Genomic DNA, 17,619 nt, shown 5'->3' on the forward strand with positions numbered 1-17,619 from the left:
AGAGAGAGAGAGAGAGAGAGAGAGAGAAGATCTTATCTAATGCTTAGATCTGTATGAGGTACCTAAGCAGCTCTGGAGAGAGACTGTGTGGTCTCAGTAAGAAAGACTATAGACAATTGTGTTTGGAGGTTTATAGGAATATGTATGACCAGGGATTGACCCCAGACTCTGGAGCATACTAGACAAGCACTCTACCACCCCAGAATTGTTTTACTTGCATGAGCTGAAAAGATGCCTGCTACCAGACAGAACATTCCACACGTCAAGAGCAGAGTGGACACTCCTGTCAAATGCACATAGAACGTTCCCCAGAACAGACCATATTCTAAACTATGAGAAAGGCTCCAGTAAGTCTACAGGAGCCCAAGTCATACAAAATATGTTCTCTGACAATGGTAGAGTACATTTTTTAAATAAACTGAAATAAATAAAAACAATAATTTGGAAAACTTTTTTGAGTATATGGAAATAAAGCAATGCAGCCTTAAATAACCAGTGAGCCACGGAAGAAAAAGGTATAGATAACCCGAGTCCTCAAGCCTGGTGGGAAAAGGATGCTCTCAATGGGAAAGTGCTAGAAATAAGTCCCAGGTTGAAAAGGAAGAGACTACTATTCCAACCTAATTGTCTGGGCAAGGCAAACTTCACCTCTTGATCAAGAGGGTGTGCTTAGAAGAGAGAACACACAAACACAGGAAGTGCATTTGGCTTGTATTCTAACTCAGGTGGTAACTGGGTCTGTTCCCCAGTCTGGAGTCCAGCCTCACAGCCTTAATTAAGGGAACTGGCACACAGGAAATATTGAAAGCTGAAAGGGGTCAGGGTTAGAAGAAGAAAGAAGTCACTGCTACAGGATATCAAATTCCTGGAATACAGCAATGGACCTTTGTGTAAACAAAGGGATTACTGGGTAGGTGGAAAATTAAAACATTTGCATAAAAGTCTGACAATTGGGGAGAGATAAAAAAGATTTCAACTTCTGTCCTAAACAGAAGTTTTCCAGCATTTGATAGAAAAGTCTCACATTTGATTTTTCTTATAGGGCCCACGTAAATGTACTACGGCTATAGCTCATGAATATTCATTTCACTGTTTACATTTACAGACCTATAAGTCAATACGCTAAAGGATGAGAATGGCCTGGCAAGACGGCTGCACAAGTAAAGGAGCTTGCAACCAAGTCAGACAACCTGAGTTTCGTTTCTTCCTCAGAGCTCACATGGTGGAAAAAGAGGAGAGACACTGCAAGTTGTCTTCTGACCTTGACACCTGCACTATGGCGTGAGTACGCTGCCCCCTAAAAGATAAATGTGTTTTACAAAAGACAAGAGATTCAGCAATTATGAGATTTTGATGATTTTGCAAAAGACCTGGGTTTCGTTCTCTCTTTCTACCATGTGGGGTCTGGGAATCCTGGTTGTCAGGCTTGGTGGCAAATAACTCCCTTACCCTCTGGGCCATCTCTCATTAGAATAGCAATTCTCTCAAGGTGGTTCGGGTAATCAACATTTTCTAGACAAAGATTCCCATTTTTGAGAGTTGACATGTTTCCCTCCTTGGATAACAAGGCAGCCGTGATGAAAATCTTTGCAAGAAAAGGGAATAAGGAAGCTTTATAACATTTCATTTCCAACAATAAGGTGGCTGGTGCTAATTTATAAGCAACACTAGAGTTTTGGAATCCTTTCTGTAAATTCAATCCACTGCAAATTCACTTTTTAAAAAAATTACGAGCATCGCTAAAGAGAGTGTATAACGTTTCCGGAGGATATCGACTCATTTCATGAGTTTTAGTTCATAGAATTACTAAGTTTCCTAAGTACAGACTAACCATAACAAAAATGGCTGCCGCGGTTCCAGAAAGCAACCCACTGCACCCGAAATTCCATTCCCTGATCGCAGTAATACTTCGAGATCTGGCTTTGTTTATTGACGTCACTTCCGATGCGCCGTAGCGGAGCGAGTTTAGCTCTTCCGGTTGTAGTGGAAGATTTGCAGGGAGAGAGCAGCCGGAGAATCTCGCTGATGGACGGCGACGGGGTACAAACACTAGCGACATGGAGAGAGAGTGTGAGGAGTCTGTAGTTGTCGCAGTTGTGACTGAGCCCCGGTTCACGCAGAGATACCGAGACTACCTGGAGGAGCAGAAACTCTTGGACAGGCTGCACCGGGTGGCGAAGCTGCGGGATGGCGCGGTGGCTCTGCCGGTGCTGGCGGAAAGCCTTTCTGAGCAGCATCTGCAGGAGCTGAGGGATCGCGTGGCCCCAGGCAGCACTTGTGTGCTGACGCGGCTCCCGGATCCTCTTCCTTCCAAAAAGGCCCGGGTTCGTTCACCTGCTCAGATACTGTGTCTGGAGGTGAGGCGTTGGGTGGAGGACCGCGGAGTGACGTGGTCCGCTGAGTTGGAGGCAGATTTGCCCCGGTCTTGGCAACGGCATGGTGACCTAATGCTGCTTAGTGAAGACTGCTTCCAAGCCACGCTGTGGAAAGGTCTGGAGCCAGAACTCTGGGAGACTGTTGCCTCGGCCCTGGGAGTTCAACGTTTGGCAAAACGAGGGCGGGTGCTACCTGATGGGACTCGAACTCCGTCAGTGACTCTGCTGCTGGGTGACCATGGCTGGGTAGAGCATATGGATAATGGCATCCGGTATAAGTTTGATGTGACACAGTGCATGTTCTCCTTTGGAAACATCACCGAGAAACTTCGAGTGGCGTCTCTGTCCTGTGCTGGAGAGGTGCTGGTGGATCTCTACGCAGGGATTGGTTATTTTACATTGCCCTTCCTAGTTCATGCTGGCGCTGCCTTCGTACATGCCTGTGAATGGAATCCTCATGCTGTAGTTGCTTTAAGAAACAACTTGGAGATCAATGGAGTGGCAGACCGGTGCCAAATACATTTTGGGGACAACAGGAAACTGAAGCTCTCAGACATTGCAGATAGGGTGAACCTCGGGCTCATTCCCAGTTCTAAAGAAGGCTGGCCCGTTGCCTGCCAAGTGCTTCGGAAGGACGTTGGGGGTATTCTGCATATCCACCAAAATGTGGAGTCTTTCTCAGGAAAGACTCCACAGCCACCTGGAAGCAATAACGTGGAAAAAGAGCACTGGCCTCGTCCCCAGAAAATCACCACTGATACACAGGGAAATGGAACTACTGAGAATTTCAGGGGGGAAATATCATCGGCCAACAAACCAGAGTGGTGGAGATGGGCAGAATCTGCAGAAACTCAGATCGCCTCTCTTCTTCATCAAGTGCATGGGAAACCATGGAGGACACGAATCTTGCATGTCCACCCAGTGAAATCTTACGCCCCTCACGTGGATCACATAGTCCTAGATCTAGAATGCCGGCCCCTGACCTCTAGTTGGCCAGAAGGAGTAGATTTACTGACACAGTAATTGCCAGATGAGTGCCTCATCGAGGGCTGTGTTCTCACCCTTCTGTTTTCTGGTGACCTTTTAAAGTGATCTGTGGTCTGAAAATGAACTCTAGATCGATCCAAAGTTGTCTTCTGTTGATCACATTGAGAATGTATTAAAGTATCAGAGGAAACCAATGTGACTCATTAAAATAGGTTTCACCTGTGCAGACATGAATTCTGCATTTTTTACCTTAGCTTTCAGTGATATGGCCTTAATATTCATTTGGTCTTGGATTTATTTGCATATAGAGCCTCCTTGAATTGGATCGTGTGGCTTTTTTTTCTAGTAAGTCATACAGACATTATTACATGAAATACAGTATTGGTCCCACAGAGTACTAGCTACATTATGTGAAATCAACTGGTAAGCCAAGATCAAAATAGGGAAACCAGTGTCCATTTCTACAGATGTTTTGTAGTTTGCAGGTACAAAGTGACAGTGGTTTGCACTAAAGTGGTAGCCATGGGGTCTTGGAAAATAATAGGTTGGAGAAAAATCAGTGTGACCAAGTTATGAACTCCAGACTGAAGCATTAATGTGATGCTGCTTTGATACCGAGACTAAATTACATAGGAAGGGGCAGTAAGTAGAGGTAACTCAAATTCTATAGCATTTCTCAGTGGAGTGTCTGTGTGTGGGTGTGGTATTAAAGTATTAAATATTAGATCTTTTTTATTTTATGTTAAAAAGAGTTAAGGCATAACTCATGCCTGTAATCTCAGTACTTGGAAGGCTGAAGACAAGATGATTGCTATAAGTTCAAGGGCAACCTTGGTCAAGGTATAGAGTAAGACCTTGTCTTAAAACCAAGGATCACTTCTCTGAACTGTAATCTAAAGTTCTAGCCTTGGGCAGTATAATAGCTGTACAAAAATCCTAAGATTTTTATAGACTTCTTTTCCTGGTCAAGAAACTATAGGAAGCGCTTGCCTTTTGTCAGATGCTGTGAACAGGCAGTTGGTGTCAGGTGTAGCTGGTGGAATTCATTTCACTAAGAGTTGTTCGATCCTGAGTCCCACGTAGCCCAGTTACATAACAAGACAGGAAGGGAAATAAAGACAGCTGGGAAGGCAAAGCTCTGGTTTCCCACAGTATGACTTGTACCTATAGTGGTCAGGTAAGCTAGTGTTGGCACAGAGATGTAGCAGGCATTCTAAGGATGCTGTTGAGTTTTCACCCTGGAGATGTAGCATCCAGGTATGCTAAAACAGGATTACAGGACTTCCTTTATTGAGGAAATCCTTGAACAGTGTTACTAGCCCTGAAAAGTATTTCTTTTTCATTAAAAAAATAAAACACACACACATATACATACAAGATGAAATGTCTAGAAGCAACAGTAGCAGCTGTTGCTACTGTGGGTAGGAAACACAGTTTTCCAACCATCTGATTATAGAGTCACAAGGCTTTCTACTTTCCACTGCTTTTGCCACTAGGATAGCTAATCGCTGAGGATCACATAGAGCTCTGTTTTGACGAACTTTGAAGCCCAGTGAGCTGGTTTGCTTGATGAAGGAGACAGACAACAGGATGTCTTCTTCCTTGTCTTGCTATAAAACCCCGCCTTACATGCGTTGTGCATGCCTGCTGCTCTCTTTCTTGCAACAGTAGCTATAAGGGCTGTGCCGGTGCCTTTCTCATTAAGCACAAATATTCAGTGCCTGCTACATGTGATAGGTACAGAAAATAAAGGTCCATTAGGTTAAAAAGTCCTCTCCCCAGGGAGCTCACAGCTTAGCAGCAGAGAGTACAGAGGTCCTCAATGCTGGAGCAGAGTAGCTGCCACACAATAACTTGCTGGACAGATGCAAAAAGGGGAAGAAAGTTCTGACAAATAAATAGGAAGTCTATGAGGAACTAGAACTGGTACTTGAATTGGTTGAGTGAGATTTTGCTAGGTGGGGAGGAAGCAGAACTAGGCCCCAAAGTTTCAGTGCTCTGGAAGTGAGCCATTGTGATTTGCTTGTAACAGGACATGATGATATGTGTGTTGGCAATGAGACTGTTGTGAGCAGGGTCTTCTACACAGTAAACTCCCAAGGAAATGCTATCCTATGGCCCCACTGCAGAGCCCTGCTTGTAACACTCCTTTCTCAGAGAGTCTTTCCTGTGTTTGCCTAAATTGTCATACTTCCTCTTCACTGACTAGGTTTCTTTGCACTCGTGCGCCAACAGCTTGCCATATCAGAACTAAAATGCTAAAGGTGCCAACTTAGGGCTTGAGTCCAAGGGAGATGAGTCAGAGCACCACTTGGGGACTGAGGAATTGCCTTTTGTCATATGCTGTGACCAGGCAGTTGGTGTCAGGCGGAGCTGGTGGGATTCATTTCACTAAACATTGTTTAATCCTTGAGTCCCAGGTGGCCTGGGTTATATAACAAGACAGGAAGGGAAATAAAGACAGCTGGGAAGGCAAAACACTGGTTTCTCATTACCCGAGGACTAAATGATCAAAGGTGAGCTAGAAACCCCTGATTGGGATTAAAGTTTTCTACAACAGTCAGGTAAGCTAGTGTTGGCACGGAGCAGACATTCCAAGGAGGCTGTTGAGTTCTTACCCTGGAGATGTAGCATCCAGGTATGCTAAGATGGGATACAGGACTTGTATTAAGGAAATCCTTGATCAGCAACATGAACCCTGAAAAGTCTAATCTTTGCCATTAAAAAAAAAAAAATCTGCAACTCCCCAACCCCTGGCCCCGGCTACCCAACTTGTTTATGCCACAGTTGGAATTTTTTTCTTATAGGCAGAAAATGTTTCTTGTATTCTAAATAGTGAACTAAGTATCCGTATGATATATTTGACAGACAGTAGCATACAATATAGGAAACAATAAATAAGCAACCACACAGCAGTGTGGCAAGTACTAAGGACAGATAATAAATCAATAACAGCAGCAGGGCAATGCTCACACCTAAAATCGAGACCTATAAAATCAAGTTTTTTCATTTGCTGTTAATGCTGCCACCTACTGGAGAAGCCGTGGAAATAAAAACTCCATCACAAACTCTTATTGGAAGACCATTCATAAATAACACTAAGAGCCAGCAATGTACTGGATTCAGCAAAGAAACAGTGGACAAAGCCAAACCAAACCCAGACTCCACTGACCTCATAGTGGAAGACCAAAAGGTCACACAACACCCACATATAGCGAGTCCTGGGAGGAAAGGTTCTTGGTGCGACAGGAACCTGTGGTTAAAAGCACACACCTTTAATCCCAGCACCTGGGAGGCAGAGGCAGGTGGATCTCTGTGAGTTTGAAGAAAGTCTGGTTTACATAGCCAGGATATCCAGGTCTATGTAAAGAGACCCCGTTTCAAAAAACAAAACAAAAAGCCAACAACAAAGCCTAACCCCTTGGAATACGTGATGATGGGGACCAAGGAGCACAGGCGTTACCGGTCTAGAATTAAGGATAAAGTACACACACAAGTGCATTGTGGAGGAGGCATCTGAGGGGCTAAAACAAGTTTGTGTACGTGGAGGAGGAAGAGTAAGGGCTGAAGGCAGGATAGGAGTGTGGTGCAGAAGATGTGGAGGCACGTGCCTGTGATATCAGCACTTGGAAGTCAGTGGCAGGATGAACAGTTGAAGACAAGCCTTGATTACATACACAGTGCTGAGTCCCCGTCTCAAGAGCATCTAAATAGAATCAGACATTATTGGAGAATTTTAAAATGAAAATGTAACATGGTTAATACAAATTTTATACATATCTTAAAAATGGATTTTTTTTTCCTTCTTTTTTTTTTTCTCCTAAAGTTTCTAATCTAGAGTGGTCTCAATATGATCCTCTTAGCCTTCTGAGTTCTGGAATTATAGGCCTGTACCACCATATACCTGGCTCCCTAGTGTTTTAAAATGTGCTCTCAGGCCGGGAGATGCTTCAGTGGTTAAAACATTCACCATGCAATTGTGAGTTCAGATCTCTAGAGTCCACATGACGTAAGGCATAGCACTCACCTGTAACCCCAGTGTTCCTGGGTGAAATGGAAGGTGGAAACAAGAATCCCAGAAAGATTACAGACCAGCTAGCCTGAGCTATTGGGGACACTAAAAATCTGGAAGCAAGGTGACATCCTAACTTGTCCTCTGACCTTCACACATGTGAAGTGGCACATGCATGCCTACACACACACTCCACTCCCCCATGATCATGGCCCTTTTGTCCCCTGGCCTCATTTCCTACAGTTGGTAAGAAGGTACTATTAAAGGAACTAGCCCGTACGAGCACATGATGCATTTTTGTGTTGTTATGCAAATACTGTCAACCTCATGGATGGTGAGGCCAACAGTTGGGATGTATTTCTTCTTCCATTTTTCTAGAAAAGTTTTTCTCCACACTCTATAACTACAGTCCACCCTGTGAACTGTAGTTATCTTGGGATCCCAGCCTGGTCAGCCTGGACTCTCTTAACTCCAGGCCACAGCTGGCCACTTTCTCCAGACAATAGTAAACAGGAGTAGTTTTGACTCACCTGGGTTACTTTCCATGTCTCATGGATTACTGTCCTTCACTGTCTATGACCAATGAATTAGCCATTATGTCTAGTTTTTTTAAAATACTGTTTAGATTATAATAATTTTGTACATAAAATTTCTAGCTTTAATAATTACTTAGGAAATTCATTCCAATACACATGTACATATACTTTTGTCAAAACAAAAACCTGAACAGGAAACATGTAAGAATTCTGTGCTCTAATAATTGAGGATGTTTATAAAATAATTAGTGCAGTATTACCAATATAATGACTTTCTTTCTGATTAGATATAACCTGCAAGTTTACTTGCTTCTTGGTCATACACAATTTCAGTGACAAAACATCTCTGGGTTTTTAAATGTCAAAGCCTTCCCGTCAAAGACAGATAATTGTGAATGACAATGAGGCCAACACTGTATTCTGCATCCCCACATGTGTACTACCATTAGGTAGCCAAATAGAAACAGATTGGTAGAAGGTTGCCCTAATTTTCATCTTTTAGTGATGTTTACTTTTAAAAGATCTGGGCTCACATAATTTAAAAGCTGAAGTACAGGTAACAAAGCCAGTTATGAAAAAGATGCCAGAAGCCACATAGTGTGATGAAGAAGCGCTCAGCCTCAGTCGGTGCTACTTCTCAACAATTCCAGATGAGCCTATATGCCAAAGGAGACTGAAACACCTAGCCTGTGTACACCAGCAGAAGCCATGAGGGTATGTGTAGAGCTAGGCCTCAGGCAGCTGGACCAGTTTGATTTTATGCTGGAGAGACATCAGTGCGCATGTCTAGTTTTGCCATAGAGTTAAATTAACCCTCCTACCCTCTAACCAATAAAGTCTGATGAGATCTGGATCATCGCAGTGTGCCACAGATGGTATTGTGTTGACTCGGCCAGACAAACAATAAACGGCATGTTGTATATCAGGGATGGAGAGACAAACAATAAACGGCATATTGTATATCAGGGACGGAGAGAATCACCAGTGAGACCGACAGCCTGTTCCATCAGTGAAAGAATTTTGCCCCAAGAAGTTTGCTTAGATGATACAGTATCTTCCTCATAGTAAAAACTAACTATTGCACATTGTCCAGTCATTTCACCAGAACTAATGTATCCAACCACCAAAGAAGTACACTGAGCTCTGTCAGTCTCTGTGGTAAGTTGTAACTTGGAAATCTTGGTTCTAATTCATGCACTGGCTGACAAGGTGACTGACGTGCTCAGTGGGACCCAGAGTATGTTAGCCTCTCTGGCTCATCCAGGCTGCAATGTGATTTAGCCCTGTTGTCTGGAACGTTCAACCCAGGAGATTCTGGGGTAAAGAGTATTTGTGATAAGAATCCGTGGAAGTTCACAGCAAGTGAATCACTAACCTACAGCAAGGTCATCTCTGCAGGGGACAGCCATACAGACAAGGAGAACAAAGTTATATGCAAATTAGTGAGGACTGCTTCTTGTGGACTGTTGGTGACTATAGAGCCAGCTTCCCACGACAAACTGAGTTTTGTCAGACTTAAGTCAATCCATCGCATCCAGAATTGAAGACAGTGGTCATCCAAGATAATTTCCACGGTTAGAGGAAACAAAAGGCACAGGAAGATGTTCAAACTCCCGCATGCTATATGTAAATCTTCCCAGTGCCGGTCCCTTAGCTCAAGTTACAGCCATTTGGGAGGGCTGTATCCACATTAAACACCATTATATGGAGCTGTGTTCCATGTGCATAGACTACTGTGCTTTTAAGGATGGCTAGTGAATATAGAATTACCACAATGATAGATTGAATAATGGCTTGGAATAAGTTCATATCCTAATATCTGAAACTTATGATGTCATGATAAAGTAATGTCGTCAAAATGGGAAATTATCCACAATGACCACTACACTTATTAAGAGAAGCAATGTAGTTATTTAAGTGAGAATGTCTCCCAGTTGTGAAAGATTAGGAATTGTGGCCTTGTTGAAGAAGGTGTGTAACTGGAGTCGGGCTTTAATGTTTGTTTGGTTTTGGTTTTTGTTTTGTTTTGGTTTTTGGTTTTTTTAAGACAGGGTTTCTCTGTGTAGCCCTGGCTGTCCTGGAACTCACTTTGTAGACCAGGCTGGCCTCGAACTCAGAAATTCGCCTGCCTCTTCCTCCCGAGTGCTGGGATTAAAGGCGTGCGGCACCACGCCCAGCTGGGCTTTAACGTTTTAAAAGCCATTTGCAGTTAGCTCTCTCTACCTCATGCTTGTAGATCGATGTAAGCTCTCAGCTGCTGCTCCAGTACCACGCTGGCCATGATGGGCATGGGCTCATCATCTGGAAATGTAAGTTCCAACAAATGTTTTCTTTTCTTTTTTTAAAAAGATTTATTTATTTATTTATTGTATATGAGTACACCCTAGTTGTCTTCAGACACATTGTAGATGGTTGTGAGCCACCAGGTGGTTGCTGTGAATTGAACTCAGGACCTTTGGAAGAGCAGTCAGTGCTCTTAACCACCGAGCCATCTCTCTAGTCCCACGTTTTCTTTTATAAGATGCCTTGGCCTTGTTGTCTCTGTACAGTAGTAGAAACGTGATTAAGATACCCAGCATTCAGGGTATGAAATGGCAGCAATGGGAAATTAACACATCCAACCCATCTCTCCTAGTAAGCCATGAGGGCAGCCTGTGATTCTCATTCCAATGTTGTGGGTCTAGGGTTGATTCCTAACATGGGAACTAGTTCATCAAAAGACATGTAATAAAATAATAATAATAATAATAATAATAATAATAATACTCTTTAAACTTGCCGAGGCTTCTTGGCGGGCACTTCAGATCCCTTATGCCAAGACAGCAACAGGCACGGAGAAGCCACAGTTGAGGTATCTAATTTAATCATGAAGAAGTACTGTCACACTGCAAGGGTATGCTACCACATGCATTAGCAGTATTATGGCGCTTTGCTACCCAATGCCAGGAGTAAAGCAGCCAGCTTCCAGAATGACAGGAATACCTTCTCCATAAGAGCCCATGAAAATGCTCTCCAAAACTGTCAAAGTGAGCCTTTTATGGGCTCCGAAGATTCCTGAAGTCTTATAATAGTCGAACAAAGCATTAAAAAAATAAGCTAGATTATAATAAACAGAGAAGCATTTTAAATGTCTGTACTCCCCTCACCTCTAACACAATGTTAAAAGGTAGTGGAGAACCTGGGGCTGTTCCTAGCTAGAGAAACGGACCCTAGAGCAAGGCTTCTTAAACTTTTCTGTTGCCATCCCCATTTTGCTCAATAATTTTTTGTGCAAAGTCAGTTATATAGCAAGATAATAGAGGTCTAGATGTCAAACATTTTCTATATTAAATCATAAGAAATGTATTTAATTTTTAAGTTTCACATTTATTTTATTTATAACTTCAAGCACCTAAAGATTTATTCCCATAGACCTTAGGAAAGTTATAGAACAATATTCCCCAACCACACACACACACACACACACTAAAAAATTTGTATATTTTGCTAAGTGTGTCCTAGAAGTTAAAAAATTCTTAAGTATCAATGGGGTGACCTTAGCTGTATCTCACTACACTGGGGCTATAGAACCTGAAGAGGCCACCTCCTGTAGCCAGACAGGAAAGCAGTGGAGTGACAGAGATACCAACCTACCCACAAAACTTTCAACCCAAAATGTATCCTGTCTACAAGAAATGCAGGCCCAGGGAATGGAGCAGAGACTAAGGGAAGAGCCAACCAATAACAGGCCCAAATTGAGACCCTTTCCATGGCAAGTACCAATCACTAACACTATTAATGATATTCTGTTATGCTTGCAAACAGGAGCAAGTTGTCCTCTGAGAGACTCCACCTACCAGCTGACTCGGACAGATACAGACATCCACAGCGAAACAGTGGGTGGAGCTTGAGGACGCTTATGAAAGAATATAGGAGGAAGGATTGTGGGGCCCCAAAGAGGCTAAGAACTCCACAGGAAGACCAAGAGAGTCAACTAGCCTGGACTCTTGGGGGCTCTCAGAGACAGAACCAACAACCAAAGACCATACCTAGGCCTCCCTGCACATATGTAACAGATGTGCAGCTTGGTCTTCATGTGGGTCCTGAACAAGTGGAGTGGGGTCTATCCCAAAAACTGCTGTCTGTAAGTGGGATATATTCTTCTAGCTGGGCTGCCTTGTCTGACCTCAATGGGAGAGGAAGTGCCTAGCCTTGCAGAAACTTGAAGTGCCAGGGTGGGAAAGTGGATACCCAAGGAGGGAGCTCACCTGCTCAGAGAAGAAGGGGAGGGAGGACAGGGGAAGGATTGTGGGAAGGGGCTGGCGAGAAGAGGGCAGTGAGCAGGATGTAAAGTCAATAAGTTAATTTTTAAAAAAAAATTCTTAAGTAACATAACTTTACCATTTATTAAAGTCAAAAGCAAGTCTGTACACTAGTGAGACATTTATTTTTACCTAAAGAATTAAATCTTGGTGGGTGCATGAGATGGATCAGTGGGTAAGGCACTTGGCACTGAGAGGACTGAGTAAGACAGTGCCAGGCTGACTCCAAAACAGGCTACACACTGGTAGTTTGGGAGACTAGGCTTAAGGTTCTGTTTCCTAGAAATGAGAACCTGGATCCAGGAACCTGTGGTCAGTCAACCACAGCTGCAGGCAGCCAATTCCAGGACACCTTGTCATCTGGCCTGAAGTAAGAATAGGTAGCTAGAATGAATAATCAACCCCCAGGGAGGTCTCCAGAGCCTGACCAATTATAGAATCAGTCAGACCGCCACAGATAGAGCTAACCAATCCAGGTAAAAGGGCACACACCCCTCCCTGGAATTCCCCTGATGAACACTAAAATCTGGGCCTTCGAGTCCACCAGAAGTCTCCATTCCCAAGTGGGGAGAGCCCTACATCCAGGAAATTCAGCTAAATAAATGCTCTTTGTCCTTGCATACTATTTAAGTCTAGGGTATCAGTCTTCAGCGTTTCTTACACCCTGACACCACCATGCCTGAGGGTACTACATGTACTCTCAAACTATCTTCAACATTTTAGACTGATTTTTATAATCATTAACACTGAAAATTCAGCTTTGCACAAATAAAGCAGAAAATGGCAGAAGTATGTTTGGAAGCATTTGAAAAATTGTTGGAATTCTGTCCAAATATCAAACCAAAATTTACTTAGTGACTTTCTTATGAAGCATAAGCCGGCAACTCAACGATTTTTAAAACCATTCGCTCCAACACAGCATAATCCAGAGGCAAGTGTCAATTAGGTAATACATGCTAAGGAGCAACAGTAGGCAAAATAGTCTTCGGGTGGTTTTGTTGGTGGTGGTTTGGTTTGGTTTTGGTTTTAGTGAGTTTTTTGTTTTAGTAAGTAAACTATTGTATTTAAGATAAAAGCCTTTGTGTATCCAATAAAAAAAGATGCCATTCATATTCTCACATGTGAGCCCAGGTGTTTCAGGCAGTGTTTGACGGCACTGCATGGCATGTACCACACAAAACACACGTGTGAAGAACCAAGGTTGCTGTGAAGTCCTGTGACACACACAAATGAGCCCTTCCAGAAATACCTGTCTGGCTCATTACACATCTGACTTTAAATTATTGTTTGGGCATTCCATGTTCAGAAGTCTTTCATTGTTGCCAAACATTTTCATAATCTCCTACCTCAGTCATGCAACTCTCTGCGGGGTGGTGACCCACAGTTCAAACAAAATGGATTCTGGGGTGTTTCCCCATTAGATGGCATGCTGTAATTTGTTAGGTAAGACCCGCTGTCCAGTTATTCACTGGGGGTTTTAAAAACTCCTTTCCCCATTGTATCATAACGCCACTTTCATCATGAGTTAGGTAACTATATGTCAGGCTTTCCCTACATTTTCTTGTTTGTTTGTATTTTGAGACAGAGTTTGTCTGTGTAGCCCTGGCTGTTCTGGAACTCGGTCTGTAGACCAGGCTGGCCTGGAACTCAGAGATCTGTCTCTGTCACTCAAGTGCTGGGATCAAAGGCTTGTGCCACCAATGCCCGCCTTCCTTACATTTTCTATTCTGTTCCATAGGTTTAGTTACCTTTAGCCACACACCACACCAGGTGTCTTCATTATTACAGCTTTGGACTAGGCCAAAGGGGGTGGGTAGGGTTGCACACCTTTAATCCCAGAACTCAAGAGGTAGAGACAGTCGGATCTATACAAGTTTGAGGCCAGCTTGGTCTACAGAGCTATACAAAGAAACCTTGTCTCAAAGAACAAAACAAACAAATAAACAAACAAGCACTTTATTCTTTAAAATGATCTTAACTATTGTTGGCATTTTCCATTTTCTTATGAATTTTAAAGTCAGTTTGTCCACTTTTTTTTTTTCCAAGACAGGGTTTCTCTGTATAGCCCTGGCTATCCTGGAACTCACACTGTAAACCAGGCTGGCCTCGAACTCAGAAATCTGCCTGCCTCTGCCTCCCAAATGCTGAGATTAAAGGCATGCACCACCACCACCCGGCTAGTTTGTCCACTTTTTAAAAAATGACCCCATTCAGATTTATTTCTCCAAATTGAGGGTATTTTGAACCTAAAGGTTGAAATCTTTACAACACTCAAGTGTCTACCTCAAACCTTTATTCCACTCACGGCAGCTGTGAAATGAGAGGTGAGTATCAGAAGTTCACCGTCCAGGATCCTGTGCTGAAGGGTTGTATACAGCTATCTGCCCAGTGGGTACCAGGAACAGGCATGTCATAGTAGAGTGGACAGCGTATTGTAAGAGAATACAACAACACAGCTACCTTAATTTGCACTGTGTTTGCACAACCATGAAATGCCCTAACATTTCTGAGCCTGATGGGATGCGTGATCATTTATTAGTCTACTGTGAGCTTTCCTCCTTGACATGACCTTAAAGTAATTATTGTCTGCATTCTCCTCGGAAGTATCTCAGCCCTCGCATTATGATTGACAATGACTCTAGACTAACATATTGTAATCACTTCTATCCTAAAATACATTGAGTTCCACTTGATGGTTACCATCTGTAACAAATTGAGTATCTATACCATACTCCTAAGCTATAAACAGAATATTGGAAAGAGTGTTGAAATAGCATAGTAGCTCCAATGGATATTTTTCCTAAAATTTATTCATGACATGCCATACTAAGTACTTCCAACATTTTTTCTTGTTTTATTTTTCAGTATTTTTGTTGTGGTGGTGATCATTCCCTAACACATGCTAGGGAAAGTGCTCTAACACACACACACTCCCCAGCCTGTAAATTGTTTGTTGATATAGAATCTCACTATGTAGCCTCATCTGGTCTCAAACTCACAGAGATCAGTCTGCCTCCTAAGTGATGGGATCACACGATGGTGTGCCACCACACTCAGCTTGTTTTATTTTATTTTATTTTATTTTATTTTATTTTTGTAAAATATAGAGCCAGGTGGTGCGTGCCTTTAATCCCAGCATTCCAGAGGCAGAGGCAGGAGAGTCTTTGAGTTTGAGGCCAGCCTGGTCTAGAATGAGTTCCAGGGCAGCCAGGACTACACAGAGAAACCCTGTCTGGGATTTGCCACCCTCCCCCACCGCCTGCCCCCAAATGCCATCAAGTTGCCTTTAGGAGACTAATCCTACGCTCTGGAAAGAGTAAACTCTGCAGTGCAAACTTGATTCTGTCACTATCGTTGCCTAGTTCTGTGTCCTTCAACAAGTCGGCATAGGATTGATGTGGCTGGTGTGTATGTAATGATGTCATTTCTCTTCTCCTCGCTCTCCCGTCTTCTGGATGAGAATGAGATAGGTAAACTCCCCGGAGACAGAAGCGGCCCGCTAACCGTGAAGCACATGCAAAGCGCTCAGCAAATGCTGCTGAAGGAAAAGCCAAATGTCAGGAAATGGAGACGCGCAACATTTACTCCCAACAGCACCATCACGCCTGCCTGTTGTTTCCTTTGTTAACTACATAAAGTCTGTTTGGACTTACAAAACCAGAAAATGTCAACACTTGCATTTCCATAGGCATCTGCATATCTGAATTTTATTTTACATAAAAGAGAAAAACCAAAACAAAAAACAAACACCCCCCCCAAAAAAAAAACAATTTAGAGACTATCATTTTAAAACAAACCCTAAGGACCTAGAAGTTATAGTCCATATTGTAACCCTCAGTTCCCATTCTTCTTCTGAAATTGGCATCATCCATTGGTAGGAAATACAGAAGACCTTGGAAGGGGTGGGGAAGGAGGGAGGCTCAAGTACTTGTCCCTGATTGCTCCCTCCACCTAAGGAAGCCAGGGTACACTAGTAAATTTCCTTCTGACAGCCTAGTCTATTTTTTTCCTTTGCCTGACAAGGCTTGACTGATGGATATCCAGAGAGAAGCTAACATAAGTTTTATACACCCTACTTTTAAAGTACCAGAACTTGGGAGGCAAACACAGGTGGGTGTATAGAAAGCATTTGAGGCCAGCCTGATCTATGTAGCTAGTTCCAAGCTGACTTGAGACCCAGATTTTAAGAAAAAAAAAAAAAAAAAAGCTACTAAGAAGCATTTGAATAATTAATGACAGACAAAAGGCTTTTGACTCATTAATGAGTGTTATCTTTGAACACAGGTATTCTGTGTATATTGCTTGTGTGTCAGTGTGAATATTGTCATAACAGACAAGATAGATGCGTATTAGTTTGTACTTTCAGATCATATTTTATTCTCTATTTTTGAATGGTAATAATACAATTCTCCCCCTCTCTCCTATCACATTTTTACTTTAGTGTTTCTGGACCCTCTTCTCTGTAAGAGCTTCACTCTTTTGACTTTAATTACACTGGGGGCATAATAAGAGAGGGATGAGTAGCTAATTTAATCCCTGAGGTTCCCTATGTAAGATTGTGTCATTCTTTCACTAAGGTTGCCTTCCTCTGGGGACGTTGTCATAGCCACAAGGTTAGTCTCTAGCCATGCAGTTTAGGAAAGTTACCCAGAGTTTCTAGAGTAGATCTGAAAAGGTAACCATCTGGTGGTCTTTTAAAAAATAAAATAAACCAGAGAAAGGTCTTGAGTTAGGATGGTGACAGCGGCTATAGGAAGGATAGGACTCAGTTACAGAATTTGGCTGTGGGTGAAAGAAGCAAAACAAACCGAAGTTTTAAGCTTTAAGATACCATTAGGTTCAAACTCTGGTTTTGATTCTTGTTGGTCTGGGGCATACACAGTCCCACCTGTTAGCACCTTTGTGATCTTGCAATTCGTTTTATCTAAACCAGTCTCAACCTTGATAAAACAGGTAGAGCAAATGCCTATCGTAATAGCTGATATAGAGGCTTTGGTAAAAGAAAACCGGGGCCTACAGTGCCTCGTATACAGATGGAAGAGGGGAAAGTGAGCAAACAAAGCCCAAACCACAAAACTGGGTGGAGGTGCCATCTTCCTGCTCCAAACACCTTCCCCCAAAAGGGTTCTGTTAAAGTCTGATAATTTTATTTACAGACCTCCTCCCTGTGCGGGTGTGGGGTGGAGTGGGAAGGGAGGTCCAACTTCTAGAGTCCTGCTGTAAACTGGCTTGTGCGCTTTGAGCTAGGAGCCCAAGTCAACCAGGCTTCCTGGTTTGCGATTTTGTGTTCCTTAAACCAAAACAGCTAAGTCTACAGTTCAGCCTCTGACCTTACTCTCTTCCTTTGCTGGAGAAGGAACAGAGAAACAACAGCCAGGTCATACCAATTCCACTGATAGGCAAGAAAG

General features: G+C 42.9%; 1 protein-coding gene and 1 long non-coding RNA gene across 2 annotated transcripts; both read left to right on the forward strand.

Annotated features, from left to right (window-relative positions):
- Positions 1–1,951: 1,951 nt before the first annotated feature.
- On the forward strand, positions 1,952–6,084 carry Trmt12 (tRNA methyltranferase 12). Its single transcript, NM_026642.2, has one exon. It carries the CDS (start codon positions 2,058–2,060, stop codon positions 3,396–3,398), a length of 1,341 nt encoding a protein of 446 aa, NP_080918.2. The 5' UTR covers positions 1,952–2,057; the 3' UTR covers positions 3,399–6,084.
- Positions 6,085–11,925: 5,841 nt separating this feature from the next.
- On the forward strand, positions 11,926–15,898 carry Gm36509. Its single transcript, XR_384121.2, has 2 exons — positions 11,926–12,033; positions 15,672–15,898. It is a non-coding gene; the product is annotated as a predicted gene, 36509 (long non-coding RNA).
- Positions 15,899–17,619: the final 1,721 nt, after the last annotated feature.

This window comes from Mus musculus, chromosome 15 (assembly GCF_000001635.26).
Source record: "Mus musculus strain C57BL/6J chromosome 15, GRCm38.p6 C57BL/6J".
NCBI lineage: Eukaryota > Metazoa > Chordata > Mammalia > Rodentia > Muridae > Mus > Mus musculus.